Here is a 21,504-nt window from a genome sequence, read left to right on the forward strand (position 1 = left end):
GTAGTATTTATTACTTACTAATATACTTTGTAAGATTCAATCCAGACTTACAGTTCAGTCGTTTAATATTTGTCATCAGTATAATGTTTATTTTCACAGATAAATCTCCAAATCCATTTAAACCACGATGTTTGAATATATTTTCTTTATGTTTTCTATTTTAGATCTTCACTTCATTTAATATTACAATAATTCTATCTTCACTGGAGCTTTGGATAGATGAAAACAAAATTTCAGTAACTGGAGATGCTAATGAATTATTACACAGATTTTTAAAGTGGAAAAAATCTTATCTTGTTTTGCGTCCACATGATGTGGCATTTTTACTTGTGTAAGCATATCTTGGCATTACTAAATCTTATACAAAGAAAACATATCCATATTTGATATGGATATAATCAGGATACCAGGCTTTTAGGAAAAAAAAATCTTGTGCCATTTTATCTTACATACAACTCATGTGAATATTAGTTTTTACAGCACAGGTTTTATAGGAGAAATATTGATATCAATTATTTTATTTATTGGTTTGTAGTTAAAACTCACTCTTTCAATTTTGTTACCATATGCCTTCTTACCTTAGAATATATATCATTAAATGTCCCTAACTATACACAAAATGTTAACTATATATATCTGAAGAAACATACCTGAATTCTATAACTATAGTAATTTGGCCTTCTTTTTATGCTTTGTTTCCATAAAATAAAAACAAAAATAACAAGGAAATAGAAACACCATTGTATATTTTAACATCTCTAACATACCATATTCATATTGTGCTGCATTTTTTAAAATATAAGCCTTTTATTTTATTTACTAAGCTCTTTATTTTCTCTTACCCATATTCAGGACCCATATATTATATATGATTGCATTACATAAAAATCACATATATATAATTATAAATAATTGTATTTTTAATTATTTTCTGTCCTACAAATATGCCATACTTTTCCGTACCTCTGGCAGGCTAATTCTATCTAATTAAGGGAAGACTTCAGTCCATAAGGTGACTCTCCCCTTTTATCAACTGCATTGCCTTAGCTTTCTAATTTTAAGGAATTTTATTTATTTTGATTATTTTGAAATTTTAGCAATTATTTTAATTAAAAAAAAAAACACTACCTACAAAGGAATGGTCATTATTTGCTAAAATTCCATATGAGAATACACTTTATGTTATTTGTTTTTTAAATCTATCTTATTAATTTCAATGCAAGCAGGCACATTTAGTCACTTCCTATGCCTTGTTACCCTAATGGAAGTAAAAATGTCTATGAATTTGTTATATAAGTACACAAAACAAAAAATTGTATTAAGCAAATTCAATATTAATTGTGCTTAATTTTACATAATTATATGATTATGATCCTTTTTTAAACTTAAGTTACAGAGAAAAATCAAATTATGTTGGTGCAACCTTTCAAGGGAAGATATGTGATAGACAATATGGAGGAGGTGTTGCTCTGGTATGGTATGGTTTAATTTGCTTGGCTAAGATGTATAAATAGAATGTTATTTAGATTAATATATAGTCAAATATTTCCTTATTTTATTTTTCTAAGTATATTAAAATTTGCATGATGATTCTAGAGTTCTTTGTCTCTGTTGCTGATAAAAATGTTTGAACTATAAGAAGTCTTCATTGAACTTAATACATATAAAAAATTTTTACAATTTTCCTCTCATGCATTCAAAATATCCCTCTTAGAAAGTTAAGGTCGTGATCTAAATAGTCTTATAAAATGCTCATGAGTTTTTCATATACTCAATATGTAATCACTAATTGATTTTAATTTCAAGCTTAAATTTGTAAAATTTTTAAAATTATGTAGCTAATGTAATTATGAACCAGATAAAATAAAACTTTTGAAACTATTTATCAATTGCCTTAAAGTGCTTTGTGGGGCATAGGTAAAGAATAACAGAATCAAATCCCCTAATTGGCATTATTTATCTTAGTGGAAAATCTTCAGGTATTTAAAATTGGTATGTTTTTGCCGCTATTTCATAATGGTATGGTTATCCTGACATATAGAACTTGCCTTTTTTTATTTTTTGTGTGTTTGTATCACGTCTGGTGGAGTTTGAGGGAGACAATGCATAATACACGGTTTCAGTGAACAAGAGAAGCTAAGTGAAGATATAAACAGATGGATCAAACAGATGGAGACACAAATTTCATCTTTAAAATTCAGAAATCATAGCTTGGATAATGTGGCTCATATTTATGGACAAGTCATTACCTACTGTGAAAATAAACACAGGAAACCTCGTTTAAAATGGAGTCAGGAAGCCCCGAAGGGAAAGCTCTCCGGAATGTACCGCTCCTTGCAGCCTGCATAACCAGCGGGAAGAAAGAAGATAAGAATTATTTTGATAAGGGAAGACATTAATCACTTGAGACTTTAATCTCTTGCTTTTAAGAAGAAGAAGGAAGATTCCTCCCTGCCCCAACAACATACTAACCACTGCTTGCAGCCAATGAGAAACCGTCCACCCTCGAACTCTTTGTTCTTCTCCAATGAGGGTTCAAAACAACCCTCCCCAATTTCCTCCTAAAACTTAATAAAAGCTGGCGTTATCTTTGTCTGTTGGGACTCACCTATAGCTTGCTACAGTTTGCATTTCCAAATTGCAATTCTTTGATTCCAAATAAACGCCTTGTCTCTTGCACTGGTTTCTTGTTTTCAAGTTAACACTAGTCTCAAAAGCTGAAATTTGGCTGATTTACCCAGTCACATGCAAGACTGAAATTCTTAAGACTCTCATATGGAGCAAGACCTTCACTGATTAACAAAAATGAGAGCATTCTCTCTAAAGGCAGGCTAACTACTGAGAGAAAGGAAATGCCATTGCTTGTTGGAAAGTGTGTGGGTCTTCACATGTCATTGGGCTAGTCATTGCGTGGTGTTTCCCCGGAAAAATCAGCAGCAGCAGTTGTTCACAGGAGTGAGATGTTGAAGAAAACAGTTGAAGCTCTGCCCTCTGATGCCACCCTCCCACGTAATCCCTTGGGGCTGTGGAACAAAATCTAGGAACTATATCCTTTCAATGCTGCTCCTTCATTAACAACTTACAGGTGAAACCATAACTCAAGTAGTTTTAGGTTGAACAGAAGCAAATAAGAATTGTCAGCAGGAGAGTTTTGATGTCTGCAGCTCTTTGCCTGGGGGCTCATCGCTCACCTGTCCTGATACAGGTACGCTCACTCACAAAAACTGACACAAGTTAGTTCTTGGACTCAAGGATTTTATACACTATATATTAGCAGATAACACTGTCTGTTGACCTCAGTTCAGGGACTATGTAGATGCTGACTATTAAACTTCCTGAGAAGAAAACACACTGCACAACGGAGATGAATTTCACAGAATGATACTCACAGAACACTGTATCCAGCCACTACCAGATCAACAGGTGCCTTCGCCAGGACATCCCTCTTGGAGTGTCCTCATGATTCCTTATGCTGCGCTATCTGGCAGGAGGGGAAGAAAGTGGGTTATCAGATGAAAAGGGCACATGCAAAGTCCAAAAAAAAGAGAGATAAAAATGCACACCTACAATGAAATGAAAATATCAAATACAAAGAAAAATTACTATGTTTCCAGAAAGGAAGAAGTTCCATAGTTAGAAAAGCCACATTAAATGCAAAAAGACTTCATTCTTAAGATATTGAGGTAAAATTACTTTGAAGGCACAATTCATATCTAAAAAAAATTCAAATATAAGGCACAACGAAAAAACTCTTAGGCATGTAAGTTCTCAAAAGATTTGCCGAACAAAAGACTAACATTCAGAACCTATTTGCAGAAATTACTTATATCCGTGAAAAGCAAAAAAGATTATGAAAATAAAAGTGAATAAATATTGTTGTCTTAAAATAAAAGTGGCTGGAACTTGTCTGGGGGTGTGTGTGTGGGGAAGATAGGTATATCAGTGTCAAACCAGAACTTAGATTCTATGATGGTGTGAGATGGTTAAGAATGTGTTAGAAATGACATGAAAGCATAGATATTGGTAAGTTTTAGAAATAAGTAAGGGTATACAATCTAATGGAAGAAATGTACATATAGACAAAGAAGAAACATAAGAACAATAACATAAAATAAAAGGAATAAAAAATATCAAACAATATAAATCAAACAATGATTTAAATATATCCTAATGTAAGAACAATTATGTAAATAGACTAAACTCACCAAATAAGAGGTAGAGTTTCTGATGTATTTAAAGAGATATTTTAATAGGACAAAATGAAGATGAATATAAAATATATTCCAGTTAAATATGAAGCAAGTAATTATGAGATAATAGAATTTATAGTAAAATACATTATAGATAGCAAATAGGCATAAACCTCTTTGTAGCTTTCCATGTAGAAGTTTTCAATATATTTTGTTTGATTTATTCCTAGGTATCAGTAAATATTGTTTTACATCATTAAATGTGTGCTTCTGTTATGTTGAAAATAACTAAATGTTATACACTGACTTGTATCCAATAATATTTCTATATTTACTTGTAGTGTCTAATTCCAATATGGGTATCTTTTATATTTTTATTCCTACTGAAGTGGCTAGAATCTCAAGAAGAGTATTCGGTTGAAATAGTTGAATTGAACAATGTTTAATTGAATTGTTGGTAGTCATTCTTGTATTGTATCATTCCTGATCACATGGAAAAAACTCCCAATATTGCACTATTAGGTATTATGTTTTCTCTAGGTTATTATAGACACTCTTTAACATAATAAGGATGCTCAGTTCTATTTCTAATTTTCTAAGCTTTTAAAATGTATTTTATTGTCTATCCTATCTTTATATACATATATATATATATATTTTTTTTTTCCTGAGGAAGATTTACCCTGAGCTAACATCTGTTGCCAATCTTCCTCTTTTTGTATGTGAGCTGCCGCCACAGCATGGCCACTGACAGACAAGTGGTGTAGGTCTGTGCCCAGGAACCGACCCCGGGCCACCAAAGCAGAGTGTGCCAAACCCAACCACCAGGCCACTATGGCTGGCCCTGTCTCATCTTTATATTTTTAAAGGGGAATTAATCCAAATTAAATTTATTTGAGTTTTTTTTTTTTCTAAATGTCCCATTTTAATAGCACGCTTTTTTTACTGTGGTTACTGATATGCTCATATAGACTTTTTTCTTCCTTTGTTGAGATGTTATCTCTAATATAAAATTCAATTGTCCTTTATAATATTGTAGAGATGTCAATGCAGTCCTAATCAAAATCTCAGAATTTTTTTGGTAGAAATTGACAAGCTGATACTAAAATCTTATATATAAATATAAAAGAGGAGCTAGATAAAATAAGTTTGGAAATTAAGGAAAAGTTGAAGATCTAAACTTCTAATAAAACTATGTAATTAAGATATTACAGTGTAGATAAACTGATCAATGTAACAAAGTAAGAAATCTAAAAATAGACCAGGATATATACAATCAAATGATTTTTGGCAAGTTCCCAAGGCAATTCCAGTCACTAAACAAAAATGAAAAAAAAAACTAAAATCAAATATTCATAATAAACTTTAAGTCAAAAACATGGTTGAAATATAGATGAGATCATGATGGGAAATTGAAAATATCTAAAGATATTACAAAAATAATTCATGCTAAAACTTGAGGAACGAGGGGATAGTGGCAGAATAGTTAAGGAAATTAGTATCTAATGAACTTTGCAGAGAATAAATAAAGCTGAAAATCAGTGAGCTAATTATCCAATTTAAAATGTGTGAAAACAAAATAACACTGAAATGTGTGGAAGGCATGAAATAATGAAGATAAAAGCAGAAATCAATGAAAGACAAATTACAGGTAGAATAGAGATATTCAATAGATTGAATATCTATTCAAAAAGATAATAGAACAATTTATAACTTAAATTTGAAAATGTATACAAATAGTACATTGCTAATAGGGGCCCATAATTTACTAAAACTACACAAGAAGAACTAGATATTCAGAATAACACCAAACTATTAAAGGAATTATTTTATTATTTAAAAGTCTTCTCACAAGAAAAAAAAAACCAATGCTGTAGGGGCACATTCTACACAATTTTGAAGGAATTGAGAATTTTAATCTCATACATTTATAGAGAATAGAAAAAGAGAAAACACTCCACAAACTTGGAAGTCAGAATTACCGTAATAATAATAATATCAAATGAGGATGTTACACAAAAGGAAATTAGAGGCTTATTTATTCACAAACATAGAGGACAGGTAGAAATCATAAATCAAAATACTAACCAACTGAATCCAGCAGTTTATAAAGATAATAGACCATGACAAAAGTGATTTAATCCAAAGAAAGTAAGATAATTTAACCGTAGAAAATCTATTAACATCATTAAAATAATGCCATTTACATTACTTCAGTTAATGGATTTGCTAATAAGAAGATACATTAAGATACTATGGTAAAATTTGATGGGAGGTAGAGTAGACTATTTTAGCCAGGGCGATCAGAGGAAAACTTTGAGGAGAAGATATTTAGGAGGAGGCATGAATGATGAGACAAAGGCAGTCATGGCAAAGTCTTGGAAATCAGAGCCCATCAGAAAGATCACTAAATTCAAGGGCTTTCAGCTAGAAATAAATGTCATGAATCAGATGGTTGGGAAAATATTAAGATTATTAACGTAAGCAAGAGGCTGATTATATAAGGCCTAATAGATCTTGGTACACAGTTTTGGATTTTATCCTCTTTGCATTGAAAAGGCACTTGAAGTTTTAAAGCCAGACAGAAATAGTTCCCTGGTTGCCTTATGGAAAAGTAAGTGTAGAGGAGTAAAGATCCAATGTGAGGAGAATAGAGAAGAGACAACTACAGACGAATGAGATAAACTGGTGTTTTATTCTTGGATATGTGTGACGTATCTTTTATTTGGTATATGTCATGAAAACCGAACATAAAGAGCTTGCTATCTTATCAGATACATAGCATGCATGATGAAAAAAATCAGTGATCATGCCTAAGATTTGTCTTGGAAAACTAGGTAGGGAAAGGTAGGAAAGCTTTGGAGGCAGAGGGGAAATGGAAGAGTGGAAGGAGCGTTTTATTTTGAATCTGTACCTATGAAGTTTGAGAGATGCCTGTGATGGTTAATTATATATGTCAGCTTGGAGGGGTTTTGATGAAATTAATATTTAAATCAGTGAAATCTTGAGTAAAGCACATTGCCGCCCATAACGTGAGTGGGCCTCATCCAATCAGTTGAAGGCCTGAATAGAACAAAAAGACTGTCTTCCCCAAGCAAGAGAGAATTCTTCAGCAGTCTGCCTTCAGACTATATCTGCACCATCAGCTTTCTTAGGTCTCCAGGCTGCCAGCCCACCATGCGGTTTTAGATTTGCTAGCCTCCACAATCATGTGAGCCAATTCCTTATTATAAATCTCTTCATATGTATGCTACTGGTTCTACTTTTCTGAAGAACTCTGATTAATACAATGGCTAATTATTAAATATAAATACATACTTAAGTATTAAAAGATATATGCATGATAGAGATGATAGTGATGATGATGATGAAGATAGATAGATAGATAGATAGATAGATAGATAGATAGATAGATAGATGATAATGATTTCCTGAATTCATACCTCTCTGCTATCTCCCTGGTATGTTTCAGTTACCTGTGGTTGCCCTTTTTAGTCCCCTGGGCAGAATATTTCCCACTTCTGTGATCGCACCACCTCTGGACCCCAAGCAGTGGGAGAACAGAGTACAAGAAAAGAAAACGACATTGTTTGGTCCCAAACTCTTGAACCGACAGCTCCACCAAAGGGAGAGGAAGGTGCCCCTACTTCAGTGTTTTGGTTCTGTGATTTGCCCCTTTTAGCCACTTTGGTGCTGCTACCACCACTGAAAAATTATCTGGGGGATGAGGCATAAGGGAAAAGAAGGGAAAGGAGAGAAAAATAAGTAGATTTCCCCACTCTCCCTGAGATTTAAGAATTTCATTTTCTACTCTTCAATCCAGAGCTAGAGTATTTCTCGTGGGTCTCTCTCTGTCTGCACTATAGTACTTAATTCCAAATTCAGACTACATTGCTTTCAGGCCAGGGGAAACCAGAGGTGGAGAGGGAGAATAATAATCTCATTTTCAATTCAGTGGTACTTTGAATTCTGGTGTTCTTCCCCTTCTGACTGCTGATTCTTTCAGACTTTTCATATAGTTTCCTCTCTTATTTTGTCCAGGTTCTATAGTTGAGTTCAGTGAGAGAGATAGTCTGGCATATGTTTACTCCATCTTTCTGGAAAAGGAATCTGTACATTGAAATTTAAACAATGAAAATTTATACTATGTGAATACTAAACAAAAGCAATTTGTCTTGGCTATATTAATAGCAAATAAAATAGATGTCCTAGTCAGCTTGGGCTGCCATAACAAAATGACATAGACTGAGTGGATTAAACAACAAATTTATTTTGTTACAATTCTGGAAGCTGTAAGTGTGAGATAAGGGTGCATGCTCAGGTTCTTGTGAGAGCTCTCTTTCTGGCTTGCAGGCAGCCACTTTTTCGCTGTGTCCTCACATGGCAGTGAGGAGGGGGGTGAAGAGAGAGAGAGAGAAATCTGTGCTTCCTTTTATAAGGCTACAGTTCTATCAGATAGGGCCCCACCTTTATGCCCTTATTTAACACATTGGGAGCTAGGGTTTCAACACAGGATTTTGTGGGGGACACAAAGCAAAATGTGTTATGAGAAATAAAGAATATTTAATGATGATAAAATGAATTATTGAAGGGGAAGACATAGTGATCATAATGTTGCATGCACCTAATTACTTTGCTTCAAAATATATAAAGCAAATGTGAGAGGATAAAGGAAAAAAGACATCCATAATAATATTTGAGAATGAAGAAAAACCTAACTCACTAATGCTATTTTCCATTTTGTCAAAACTTACATTTAAAAGATCTTACACCAAAAAGCAGCAGATTATTATTTTATCTTTAGCTTTATTGAGGTATACTTAATATATAAAATTTACACATATTTAATGTATACATTTTGGTGAATTTAACATATGCATAAACCCATGATGCCATCACCACAAACAAGGCAAAAACATATCCATCACCTCCAAAAGATTTCTTGTGTCTTCTTGCTTTTTTTTTAAGTATTTTTTTTTTTGTGAGGAAGATTAGCCCTGCGCTAGCATCCATTGCCAATCCTCCTCTTTTTGCTGAGGAAGATTGGCCCTGAGCTAACACCTGCACCCATTTTCCTCTACTTTATATGTGGGATGCTTGCCACAGCATGGCTTGATAAGCGGTACATAGGTCTGCGCCTGGGATCCGAACCTGCAAACCCCAGGCCTCCAAAGCAGAGCACGTGAACTTAACCACTATGGCACCGGGCTGGCCCCCACCTTGCTTTCTTTTTAATGTAGAGTATTTACCAAAATAAATAATATAGTGGTAAATGAAGAGGTATCAATATAAAATGATTGAAATCTTAGAGAGAATATTTTCTGACCACCGTGGATTTAAATTAGAACGAAATGGGGAAGGGTGTGGGAGGAGGGCAAAAGGGCTAATTAGGCACATGTGTGTGGTGATGGATTGTAATTAGTATTTGGGTGGTGAACATGAGAACCTGGTGTAATCCATGCAGAAATAGAAGTATAATGATGTATACCCAAAATTTATACAATGTTATAAACCAATGTTACCACAATAAAAGAAAAATAAATAAATAAAAACGTTAAATTAAATTAAAAAAAGAACTAAATAATAGAAAGAGCAGTTAAAAATATCTAAAGGTTTGCAAATGAAACATGAGAAATAATACTCATTTTGAACTACATGACACTTAAAATACATGTCTAAATTTCTGGGATTCCAAAATAATAGAACTGAGAGGTACACTTGTAGCTTTAATTGTACAAATTAAAATAAAGTTAGCTTGGTTATAAATGATCCAACTCCAAAAAGAAAAAAAACATATAGTTGCAGGTTAAACTAAAAGACTAGAAAGTAGGAAATAATAAAAAATAATATTGACTATTAATAAAATACAAAACATACATATAAGGAGAAAATAATCAAAGCCAAAAGTTACTTGTTTGAAAAGTTAAATAAAAATGATAAACTCTTAGCAAAACTGATATCCTACATCAAAAAAAAAAAGAAAACAAATTATCAAAACATTCATTGAAAAAAGAGACACCTCCACTACAGATCCTACACATATTAAAAATATAACGGAGCATATCCTCAACTAACTTATGGCAGTAATTTTGGATGAAATTAGCAAATTTCATAAATAATAAAATGTATCAAATGAATAGAAAAGAAAATCTGAAGAACCATTGATCAATTGGTGTAATTGGGTCCATAAATAAGACTCCTTAATAACAAACAGAAACTCTATGCTCAGATAGCCTCCCTCAGGATATCTCCAAAAGTTTTAGTGACGATGTTAAATTCTTTTAGAGAAGATGAAAGAAGAGTCTATTTCTCAATTTCTCAACTTGTTGTATGAAATGAGACTTATGTTAACTATAAGTCACCAAACAGAATTCTGCAATGTATCAAAAGGGTAACACAACATGACCAAGTAGGAATTAACCCAGGAGTGCAAGGCTAATTTTACATTTGAAAATTAATCGCAATTTACCATATTAAAAATAAATAGGTGCAGAAAAAAACATTTGGTGAAATTAGAACCCATTCATGACAAAATAAATAGATAAAACTCTCAGAAAACCGGATGCAAAAGGGAACACCTTTAAGAAATTTTTGCCACTCTAAGGTCATGAGGCTATTCTTTCATATTTTCTAATACAAGCTTGTTTTTACCTTTTAATGATAGATCTATAATCCACATTAAAATAGTTTGTTGATGTGAGTCGGAGGTCAGTATTATTTAGTTCACACTGGATAGGCAATTGCTCCAAAACACTTCTTTAACAGGTTATTTTTCTTCCACAGAATTACTGTAGTGCCTTTGTTATATGAATCGGGTCATCATATTTCTAGTTCTTTCTGGACTCTTTTATGATCATTGGTATATTTGTTTGTCCTTCCGCCAACACCGCATTGTCTTAATAACAATAGCTTTAGAGTAAATCATCAAAAATGGTAGTGTAAACTCTACTACCACTTCTTCAGATTGATTTAGGCCGTCTTCTAGCACACATCTGATATCTGGTCATATTTGCTTCTGTCCAAAGCGTACATGGAGACATTTGGTCCACCCCAAAAGGTCCTTGATATTTTGTGCTGTCCAAGACCGTTTGGCACAGACCAAATATATTCATGGACATTTTGGACAGGACCAACTATCAAGGACCTTTTGGCATGGACCAAGTGTCTTGTGGATGTTGTCAACAGGACAAAATGGCCAGGAAGGAAGCATTCTAAGTTCTCTGTATTCCCGTTTTATAATCAGCTTGTCAATTTTGACAAAAACTGCTTGGATTTTGATTGATTTTGAGTTGAATTTTTAGGTCAGTCTGAGGGAGATTGACAATACTGACTCCTCCTATCCATGAAATGGATAAACAAACGTGGTAATGTTCAGACAATGTAAGCGAGGAAAAGAACTACTACCATTAAACTCAACATTGATGGACCTCAAAAACTATATGTTGAGCAAAAGAAGCCAAAAATAAAATAATATGTACTTCGTGATGCCATGTTTATGAAGCCAGAGTATAGGTAAAGATAAACCATATTGTTAAAAGTCAGAACAGATGTTACATTTTGTGGAGAGGTAATGTCTGGAAACTTGCTCAAGAGAACTTCCTGAATAATAAAAATATTTTGTATCTTGAACAAGGTAGTAGTTATACTGGTATATGTCACAATCACACACTTTGCAAATATGTGTGTACGTATGTATGCACATATAATAGGTATAAATAAATTATGTATATGAATTTGTATATATAAATATTCTGTTTTAGTATGGTCAAAATATGCTATAATAAGCATCTTACATTTACAAAAAGAAAAATGATAAAGGCATTTTAGTTTTGAAAATAAAGTTTAAATAACTGGATAGTCAGTATTCTTATTATCAGACATTCTTACCATAATATAAATTAATTCAATGGGTTAATTTATGATTTTTAAAAAGTTTATAAAACAATCGTATAAAGTATCATCTCCAAATAATTAAATTGTAAGTGAACACAACTTGTTAATGATTTGACACTGTATGTGTGTAAGTGTGTCTTTAAAGATTTTATTTTGTGAGTACAAATATAAATATACCTATTGTTATATATAATTAAAAACTTATTGGGGCAATTTTTTTCTTGGCCTGATGTCACCAAATGGACTATACATTTACGTTTTGGTAAAATTTCAGATTTCACTTTTCATGTTTTTCTTATATTGATAATGGTACCTGTAACATATTAGGTCAACATGGATGGCACTTCTTTGGTTAACATGCTAGATGCCTCTATTCCATTTTATCATGTGACTATTTTTAATAATTATGTTATTCTCCAGGTAAATGAATTCTCTCCTAAAATGTTAGTGTATACAATTACGTTTTTTTTCCCCAGCATCCCAGAACCATAAGTCTGGAATCACTTGCAGTTATTATAGCTCAGCTACTGAGTATCAGTATGGGGATAGCCTACGATGACATTAACAAATGCCAGTGCTCAGGAGCTGTCTGCATAATGAACCCAGAAGCAATGTAAGATGCCATATTTTTATATGCTTTACATATATAGTTTATATGAAAATAAGTTTGGTGTATTTAGTTTAAGAAAGTCTAAGCTGTTAAAATAATTAATAATGGTCGAATATAACCTGTGACCAATGGCCCCCAGATCAAAATACATATTCTAATGCCCATGCTGCATATAGATCTCAATATCTCTTTTAATCTAACATCACTTTTGCTTTCTCATATGTGATCTAACTCTGCATTTATCACTATATTTACTTGCATGATTTTATAATTTAATGCATGTTTTGGTAAGCCAAATATAGGCTTGTGATAACTATTCAAGAATGGTTTATTAGTACGGCCTTGTCTGCACGAATCCCCTTAACTCTTCCCTGGCCTGAAGTCTTGGCATCTATTGATTTCAAAGGTGCTGTTATTTAGCCTTTTCTTTGTCACTAGAGAAGGCCTTTTGAGCTATCGTTATCATGCCTCAAAGACCTAGTGACTTTGTTTGCTATTATCATCATTATTCTTAGAGTACACTATGAGATTTTATAGAATTAGGACCAAATAGTCAGGGGATTAAGGGAAACCATCATCCAGTCCATGACTGGAGCCAGCCTCTTATCTTTCTGATGGATGCTTCTTGGAGACATTTTCTGCTTCTCAGATGTCGTAGAAAATCAAGCCCCATTGTCTATAGCAGCAAACTTGACAACATCTCACTCTCTCCATTCCTTCACTCCTGCTCCACAATCATTTCCTAAAAATACTTGCACTCAATTTTTATCTCAGGCTCTGATTTGGGAGGAACCCATATGAAAATAGTTATCCCAGAAGTGGCTATAGAAAACAAACTTTTATGAAATGATTGTGAAACTGGATCAATAAATGATCTGATGGCAACAAGGATTCCTTTGGCTGGAGATGATGTACAGGAAGGGCACTGCAGGTCCAGGCTGTGATGCAAGATGCCTTGTTCTTTGGTGTTTATGACCATTAAGATACAATAAAACTAAAGATATTCCTGGTAGATTAGGTTACATGTGGATTCTCTGCAAAGTATTGATAGGAGATTTGTAGTGCAGAACCCTAGAATTCTCTTACAGCTCCTGGTGGGCTACTGGAACCTTGTAGAGTTGAGCATGCATCCAGGAAATAGTAAATGACTATGTTACTGAAGTTAAATATTTTCATCATAATTTGGGTATTTTTTAGATCTACAAAATTGTAAGATCCAGTGGGCATCTTGATCTATCTGATGACCAAAATGGTATATATGGGAGCAAGCTAAAAACGGTCCAGATAACACAAGTAAATAATGTGAACAGAGATCCCAGATCCCCATATAACCTACATCTATTGCATATTTCTCAATGTTTCTCAGTCACTTCACACCAATGGCCAAATGGGGATTCCCTAAAAATGGCTGCTAGAGGAAGAAAAACCTGTTTTGTTTAAAGAACAGTTTCTCTCAATATGTTAGATGGAATATTAAAAAAAAAAAATCACTGTTCCATACTGCTCTCCAATTAGATTAAGACCTAAAGACAAGTAGGAAATGGTAAGTGACCCAGTGAGCATTTTTTTTTTTTTTTGGTGAGGAAGATTGGCTCTGAGCTAACATCCGTGCCCATCTTCCTCTATTTTGCATGTGGGACACCACTACAGCATGGCTTGATTAGCGGTGCCTAGGTTTGCCCCCAGGATTCGAACCTGCGAACCCAGGGCCACTGAAGCAGAGCTTGCAAACTTAACCACTATGCCACTGGGCTGGCCCCCCAGTGAGCATGTTTGCAAACAGTACATTTGGTTTTCCATCTTGTTTGAGAGAAATGCAGGAGATTGGGATCTATATAGCCTGAGCGGTGGCAAATGACTTGGGTATTTGCCCAAGAAATTAAGAAAGTCTAGATATAGATCATCATAGATCTAGATGCTGTTAGATTGGACATTTAGAGACAAGGAATTGTGAGGAAGAGGCATATGAATTGATTTAGAGTGGGCACTAAGTATGTGGTATTTATGTCTTAAGTCCCACCAGAAAGTATTTACTTCACAAGAAGCACTCGGTGACATGGTCAATATTTTGCAATCCATGAATGTCAACCAGCTTCTTCCCTAGGCTATCCATAAACAGGCCTTAAAATGATAGTCACTCCCTTCACAGGAGCAACCTTCAACCACTTTATTGGAACACCAGCTTCCTGACCATCTAAGGACCATTCCATTGTCTATTCTGTACACTTCTTTGTTTTCTCAGCAGAATGGAGCCCCCATTACCACCTCAATACAACATACTTATGTTGACTTTTCCTCATTCTCTCTTTCTCCATCCCTACTCCCTTAATCGTGCTTCCTAGCATTATGTCCCAAAGAAATTTCCTGCAATCAAGTTCATGCCTTGTTTCTTTTTCCTTTTTGCTTGAGGAAGATTCACCCTGAGCTAATATCTGTGCCAGTCTTCCTCTATTTTGTATGTGGGTCACTGCCACAGCATGGCTGATGAGTGGTGCATGTCTGCGCCTGGGATCTGAACCCACGAACCGGGGCCTGGGAAGCAGAAAGCATCAAACTTAAACACTAGGCCACAGTGCTGGCCTCTAGGCCTTGTTTTGTTTGTTTGTTTGTTTGCTTTTCTGGTTAAATAAAGAGAGATGACATTTTATATAGTTTGTATTAATAATATTGACCACTGCTTATTAAATTTTGTATTTATCTTTGATTACATTACCATGTTTTTTTTACAGTTTTTTTTACAAGTTTTTTACAGTGATGATGATGATATGTTTCTTGTGATTCTGATTGTAATGATACTCGTTATAATGGTAGAGAAAGGATAGGAAGGATGAAAAGATCTTAAATATTAATATCTCTCTGGACCCTCTGCCCTCTAAATATTGTCGAGGTATTCTCTGTTCAATTTTGAAAGTAGATTATTTTGTTGAGATGCCTGAATTATTCTCATCATGGTTGGAACCTTTCAAAATGCAGTGTTTTCTCAATTCTTTTCTTTGGAGAAATTAACTGTAAATAGATTGGCCTTTATTGTTTTTCTAATTGTATCTGTTTATGACTATGAAATTTACAATTGTGGCAAGTATATAGAAATATTATTGATTATTTTATATTGAACTTTTATCATACAGCTTTGCTAAATTAACTCAGTTCTGGGACTTTAACTTTATTAGAATTTTATACATGTACAATAATATTTGTACCTACAGTTTTATATTTTCCTTTTCAATCTTTATGTATTTTTTAAATTTCTGTTTTTTGCCTTATTACAGTGGTTAGGACTTCCAATACAACGTAAAATAGAAATGGAGTATGTCACTGTCTTTGTTGTGCTTCTGATTTAAAGGCAAAATCCTTAATCCTCACCATTAAGGATGTTAGGTGAAAATTATTCATCGAGGCTTTTAATCAGATTGAGGAAATTCTTTTTTATTCCTTTTTTTTCCAAAGTTTTCATCATAAATAGATTTAATAACATATTGAGAGGATCACGTGTTTTTTCTACTTTATTCTATTGATATGTTGAAATACGTTATACTGATTTTCAATTGTTTAGATAACTTTGTTTTCCTGGAACGAACCACATTTGGGCATGATGCATTGTCCTTTTAATGTACTTTTCCTGTTTGTTGCTGGATTTTTTTTCTAACATTTGCCTCCATATTTATGAGGGACAATGATCTTTGGTTATTTTCTCTTGCAATTCCTTTGACTGGCTTCATTGTCAGGGTAACATTGGCCTCATAAAATTTTCTAAAAGTGATTTTGGAAAGTTGATATTAATTCTTCCTAAATTATTTGATAGAATTCACGAGTGAAGCCATCTGGACTTAAACTTTTTCAGAGAAGGTGTTTAATAATTAATTTTTAAGATACGAGGATATTTAGATTTTGGTTATTTTTGTTTTTCTAATATTTTCACAGAAATTGATTAATTAGTCATAAAGTTTTTTATAATCTTCACTTATTTTCCTTTAAAAGTCACTAGGCTCTCTAGTGATATGACCTTTTTTATCTCTGAATTAGATAATTTGTGTTTTCTCTTTTTTTTTTCTTAATCACTCTAACTTGGATTTCATCAAATTATTTGATTTTTTTCAAAGACCATATTTTAAATTTATTGATTGTTTCCCATCACTTGTCCACTTTGTTTTTTCTTTATTTATGCATAGTTTGAGGTAAATTTGTTCTTTTTTTATCCCTAGATTTTTAATATGAAAGCTCAAATAATTGATTTTAAACTTTCTTTTTGTATAAGACCTTTAAAGCTATACATTTACCTTTAAAAGTTTTGATTACATACCACAAAATTTGATATTTTATATTTCTTTTTCATTTAGTTGAAATATCTTCAAATTTTCTTCGTGATTCCTTCTTTGTCTAGTGGATTATTTTAGAAATATATCAGTTAATTTTCAAACATTTGTGGATAATCTAGATGTCTTTTTATTACTGATTTCTGATTTAATATCTGTTGTGGTCCAAAAATATATATTTAGGTGTACATCTTTCGAAGTTTATTGAGACTTACTTAAAAACAGTATTTATTTTTATCTCTTTTGTTTTCCATTTTTGCTTGATTCTCTCTATGCTGTACATACTTCAAAGTAAAAGGAGTTTGTGTTGAGTGTTATTTTTCTGTTTTTAGTTAGTAATTGAGATGCCTCCAATAATTTCTTCAAAGTTATATTTGAAGACAGGTTTTATTAATTTTACTTCTATTGAATGTTGCTTCTTCTAAAAAATGCAAAATACTGGACATATGTTTAGCTTATGTATTGAGGAATAGATGCTCCATTCTATTATTCTCTATTCCTCATTGTAATGAGAACATTGCATCCTGTTGTCAATGCTTTGCAGTTTTGTGGTGAGGAAATGAATGTTTGAAATGTGATTAAAACAGCAATATCCTGATCGAGATCTATATTTATTGAGAGGGAATTTGTATTTAGATTTGGCTGAAATTTACAGAAATCCCAAAGTAATAATAGTTTAAATCAAAGAGAATTTGTTTTTATTTTGGAAAATTAGCATTCTATTAATTGTATGCCATTTCACAGTATAATTTTACATTGATTTCTACACAATGGCTTCCATTCTCAAGTTCACCTCATAGTCCATGATGGAAGCTTTCACCACAACAATTAACCAAAATTATAGTCACCAATGGAATAAAGGGGTACATAAAAGCATAGCTGTCAAAATTACTTCCTAGAACTTAAATTTATGGCTTCATTATAGGCCAATTATCTGACCTTTATATATGTCCACTCCTAACTTTACAAAAGGCTAAGAAATGTAGGCATCATACAAAGAAGCCATGTATTTAACTGAACATCAGAGGCTCTATTATCAAGGAAAAATGGGAGAATAGAGAATGGAAACATCCATCAAATCTGTGCAAAGATTCAAGCTCCAAATGAATTCTCCAACTAGATATAATTATGGTTGATATTTTCTTTCTAATGACAACATTAATTTCATTACCAGAAAGCCTATCCCCTGTAAACCAGTTCACACATACTAAACATATCTTGCATTACTAGTTCTTAGTAATAGTAAAGTTCTATTGCTTTTTCTCCTTATTTTTCTGGTATTTAGAGAGAAATCATCTGAATTGTTGGCAATGTAATAATAAATCCATTATTTGTGGTTAATATAATGAAAGGGTATATTCCAGAAGGATGTGACCACAAAAAAATTACCACAATTGGTAGTTTGTCCCCAAATCTCTAATTTGTTTGAGGTTCTCATGTGAATAACACTTTCTAAATGACTAAGATTTGAGTCTATTGCCTTAAAAGTCAATAAATTCATGTTAGCTATATCTACTTGTCAATTATAGACCTTTATGATTATAATCTTTTACATGTTAATACTATTCAGAACAATAAAAATTATAGTGAAACAGTAACCAGAGAATCTACTATTTACAATGGATGGTTTCAACCATACACTCATTCATTTAAAAAAAAAGATCACTGAGCTGTTAACTCTGCATTAGTGAACAAAACAATTGGAATGCTTTTTCTCCTGGAGCTAAAAACAAGTAGGACAAGATAATCAATAAATAATTAAATAAATAATATTCCAGTTGTGGATAAATAGTCTGAAGAAAAATAGATGTCTCTAAGAAAATAAAGAGAAGTAAAGGAGTAGTATTTTAGATGTGTGCTTAGAAATGTTATCTCTGTGTAAACACTGAATTAAGAATTGGATATTGGACTCTAGAGTTTAGGTGTTAAGCTTAAGTTAGAGAAACAAATATCTGAGCTGTCAGGTATAGGCATTATTTAAAATATAGAATTGGATAAGATTATCTATGAATAAATATAGATAAAGAAGGGAAAAGCCCAATCTCTTTTGTTAATACAAGGGTATTATAATATTTAGAAGTCGTGAAAGGAAAGAGAAGCAACAAATGAAACAGAGATGGAGCACTTTGTGAGATAAGAGCTTCAAGAGAAAGCAGTGTCACTAATAAGTGTAATATAAGAACCAATAAATATTTTTTGATTAGTATTTCTACTAAAAATATTTACTATAAATTCTTGCACAGTGTATTTCCCACGCACAGAAAACGAAAGTTTGACATTAACACAATTGAGCATTTTGTTTGTCATGGAATGCTATTAAATAGCTTTATTCTGAGGCTAGGTAGTTTATGGAAGCAATGCTTACATAAAAAATTGAAGTTTGATGTATTTTTAGTCATTTCAGTGGTGTGAAGATCTTTAGCAACTGCAGCCTGGAAGATTTTGCACATTTTATTTCAAAGCCAAAGTCCCAATGTCTTCAAAATCAACCACGTTTAGATCTATCATACAAAGTTGCGGAGTGTGGTAACAAACAAGTGGAACAAGGAGAAGAATGTGACTGTGGGAGTGAAGAGGTGGGTACTAATTTGGAAGAATATATACCAGAATTACATAAAAAATTATTAATTTTTGTAGTGTTATACTGCCATTTTATAATAAAAATACCAATTTATCAAACTCACTTTTCTACAAGGAAGGCATGTAAGGATTATAATAAACTAATGAATGTACTTATATATTGGTATATGGATTCAATGGTTTATAGATTATCCATATGGTGATTTTCAAGATCATTAATCCCACAGCTGAGTTGACCTAGGTTTACACTTTTCCTCTTAAGTGTATTCTTCCCTAGAATTTCTTCTTCTTAAGATCCTCTGCTATTCAGAAAGATAGAAATAAAGTTTCACAATTGAACAGTAAAACATAGAAGGCACATTTGTGGCTTTGAATATGTTAAACCAGGTCAATATTTAAGTCAAAAAAATTTGGACCATACGTAATCAATAAAAGCTGATTTTTCCAACCCAGTCTTAGATAAAGCTGCTGGATTGGAGAGAGGTGGAAAGAGTAGAGATAAAGGGAATGCAATGAAGGAGAGAGAGGTTGTGAGTCTCATAGTGAGTGGTATGGATGTGAGAGAATCAAGATTTGAATGGAGTTCAGTTCCCCACTGCAGCAGCTAAGGTTATTCATGTGTACCCTCCCCAACATGGAAAGTGTGCTTTTAGATACGTAGTTGGCTGACGTGCTTTTCAGGAATTATTCCCCTTTACCCACTCATTTTTGCTTGTTTGGATCTGAATGAAAACATCTTGAAAATTTCTAACAAAAATTGAGAGTAGTGTATCTTAGCTCTATTAAATGTCATATAATTGAGTCCCAAACTCCTGTGATATAATTTACCTTCTGGAATCCCATATAGATAGCAAAAGCAGTGACATTGATTTAGCAGAATAGTTCTGGAAAATAAGCAAATTTAGTGTGCCCTAGTAAGTATCATGCTATAACTCATATTAAGACTACTGAAATCCATAATTTGTTTTTGCTTAACTTACTGAAATTTTTTTGCCCAATTAGCCCTATTTCAAATCCCTGGGAATTTAAAAATGTGAATGTGTGTGTGTGAATGCATTGTCTCTCTAGTCTTCTCCTTTCTTATCTGCTGCTTTTATTAAGCCTAATAATAGAATTTTTAAAAACAGAATCACTGGGCATAGGTGAATTAAAGCATAAAACAGTGCATAATAAGATATGGATGAATGATATAGAGGTAATAATTTCAGTTATGTTCAGAAATATTATTTTCTAGCTCTCTGTCTTTCGAGAATTAAAAGTAAAGTAAAATTTGAATATCTCATAAAAGTTACAGACTTATTAAAATACAGTAGATTCATAAAGGTTGATTACGAACTAGTCACTATAATGAAATTGTTAAATCATAACATCTGTTTATTTCATGTCTTGTATTTAACTATCTCTTTGTCTACAAGAGCCAGAGATCTTCTCAATATCTTTGCTTTAGTGGAGTCTGGGGCTTCGGAAAATCCTACTACCAATATAGTCAAACCTACTCTAGGGATATAACAAATACACAGTCTCACACATAGTAGGTGACCAATAAATGTCTGTTAAATAAGGGAGTGAGTAAGTGTCTTTATTTTTTCTGTTTGCACACATGTAAGTTAAGCATCTACTTGTATATTATATAATATGTGGACGTCATTAAAATATCTATCCAATGTAAAGAAGAGTTGGAAAATATTTCAGAGCATTTGACTTTCCTTTCAGGAGTGTGCTATGGACCCACACTTATGCTGTGAGGCTTCTACATGTAGACTATCACGTGGTTCAGACTGTGCTGATGGACTATGCTGTTCTCAGTGTAACGTAAGAGCCTTTTAAAATTTCTGTATTACCTACATAGTAAAGTTCTCATTCTTTATCATATTTATATGTTCACATTCTACTTTATTCGATATCATTTACCTTACCC

General features: G+C 32.9%; 1 protein-coding gene across 1 annotated transcript in view; it reads left to right on the forward strand.

Moving 5' to 3' along the window:
- Positions 1-21,504, forward strand: part of ADAM2 (ADAM metallopeptidase domain 2) — a 141,110-nt gene that overhangs the window by 59,104 nt on the left and 60,502 nt on the right. The window contains exons 9-13 of the mRNA XM_058525401.1: positions 165-331; positions 1,391-1,472; positions 12,560-12,696; positions 19,402-19,582; positions 21,300-21,398. Of these exons, the coding sequence (XP_058381384.1) occupies positions 165-331; positions 1,391-1,472; positions 12,560-12,696; positions 19,402-19,582; positions 21,300-21,398 (666 nt within the window). The remainder of the gene's footprint in view (positions 1-164; positions 332-1,390; positions 1,473-12,559; positions 12,697-19,401; positions 19,583-21,299; positions 21,399-21,504) is intronic.

This window comes from Diceros bicornis, chromosome 29, assembly GCF_020826845.1.
Source record: "Diceros bicornis minor isolate mBicDic1 chromosome 29, mDicBic1.mat.cur, whole genome shotgun sequence".
Lineage (NCBI taxonomy): Eukaryota > Metazoa > Chordata > Mammalia > Perissodactyla > Rhinocerotidae > Diceros > Diceros bicornis.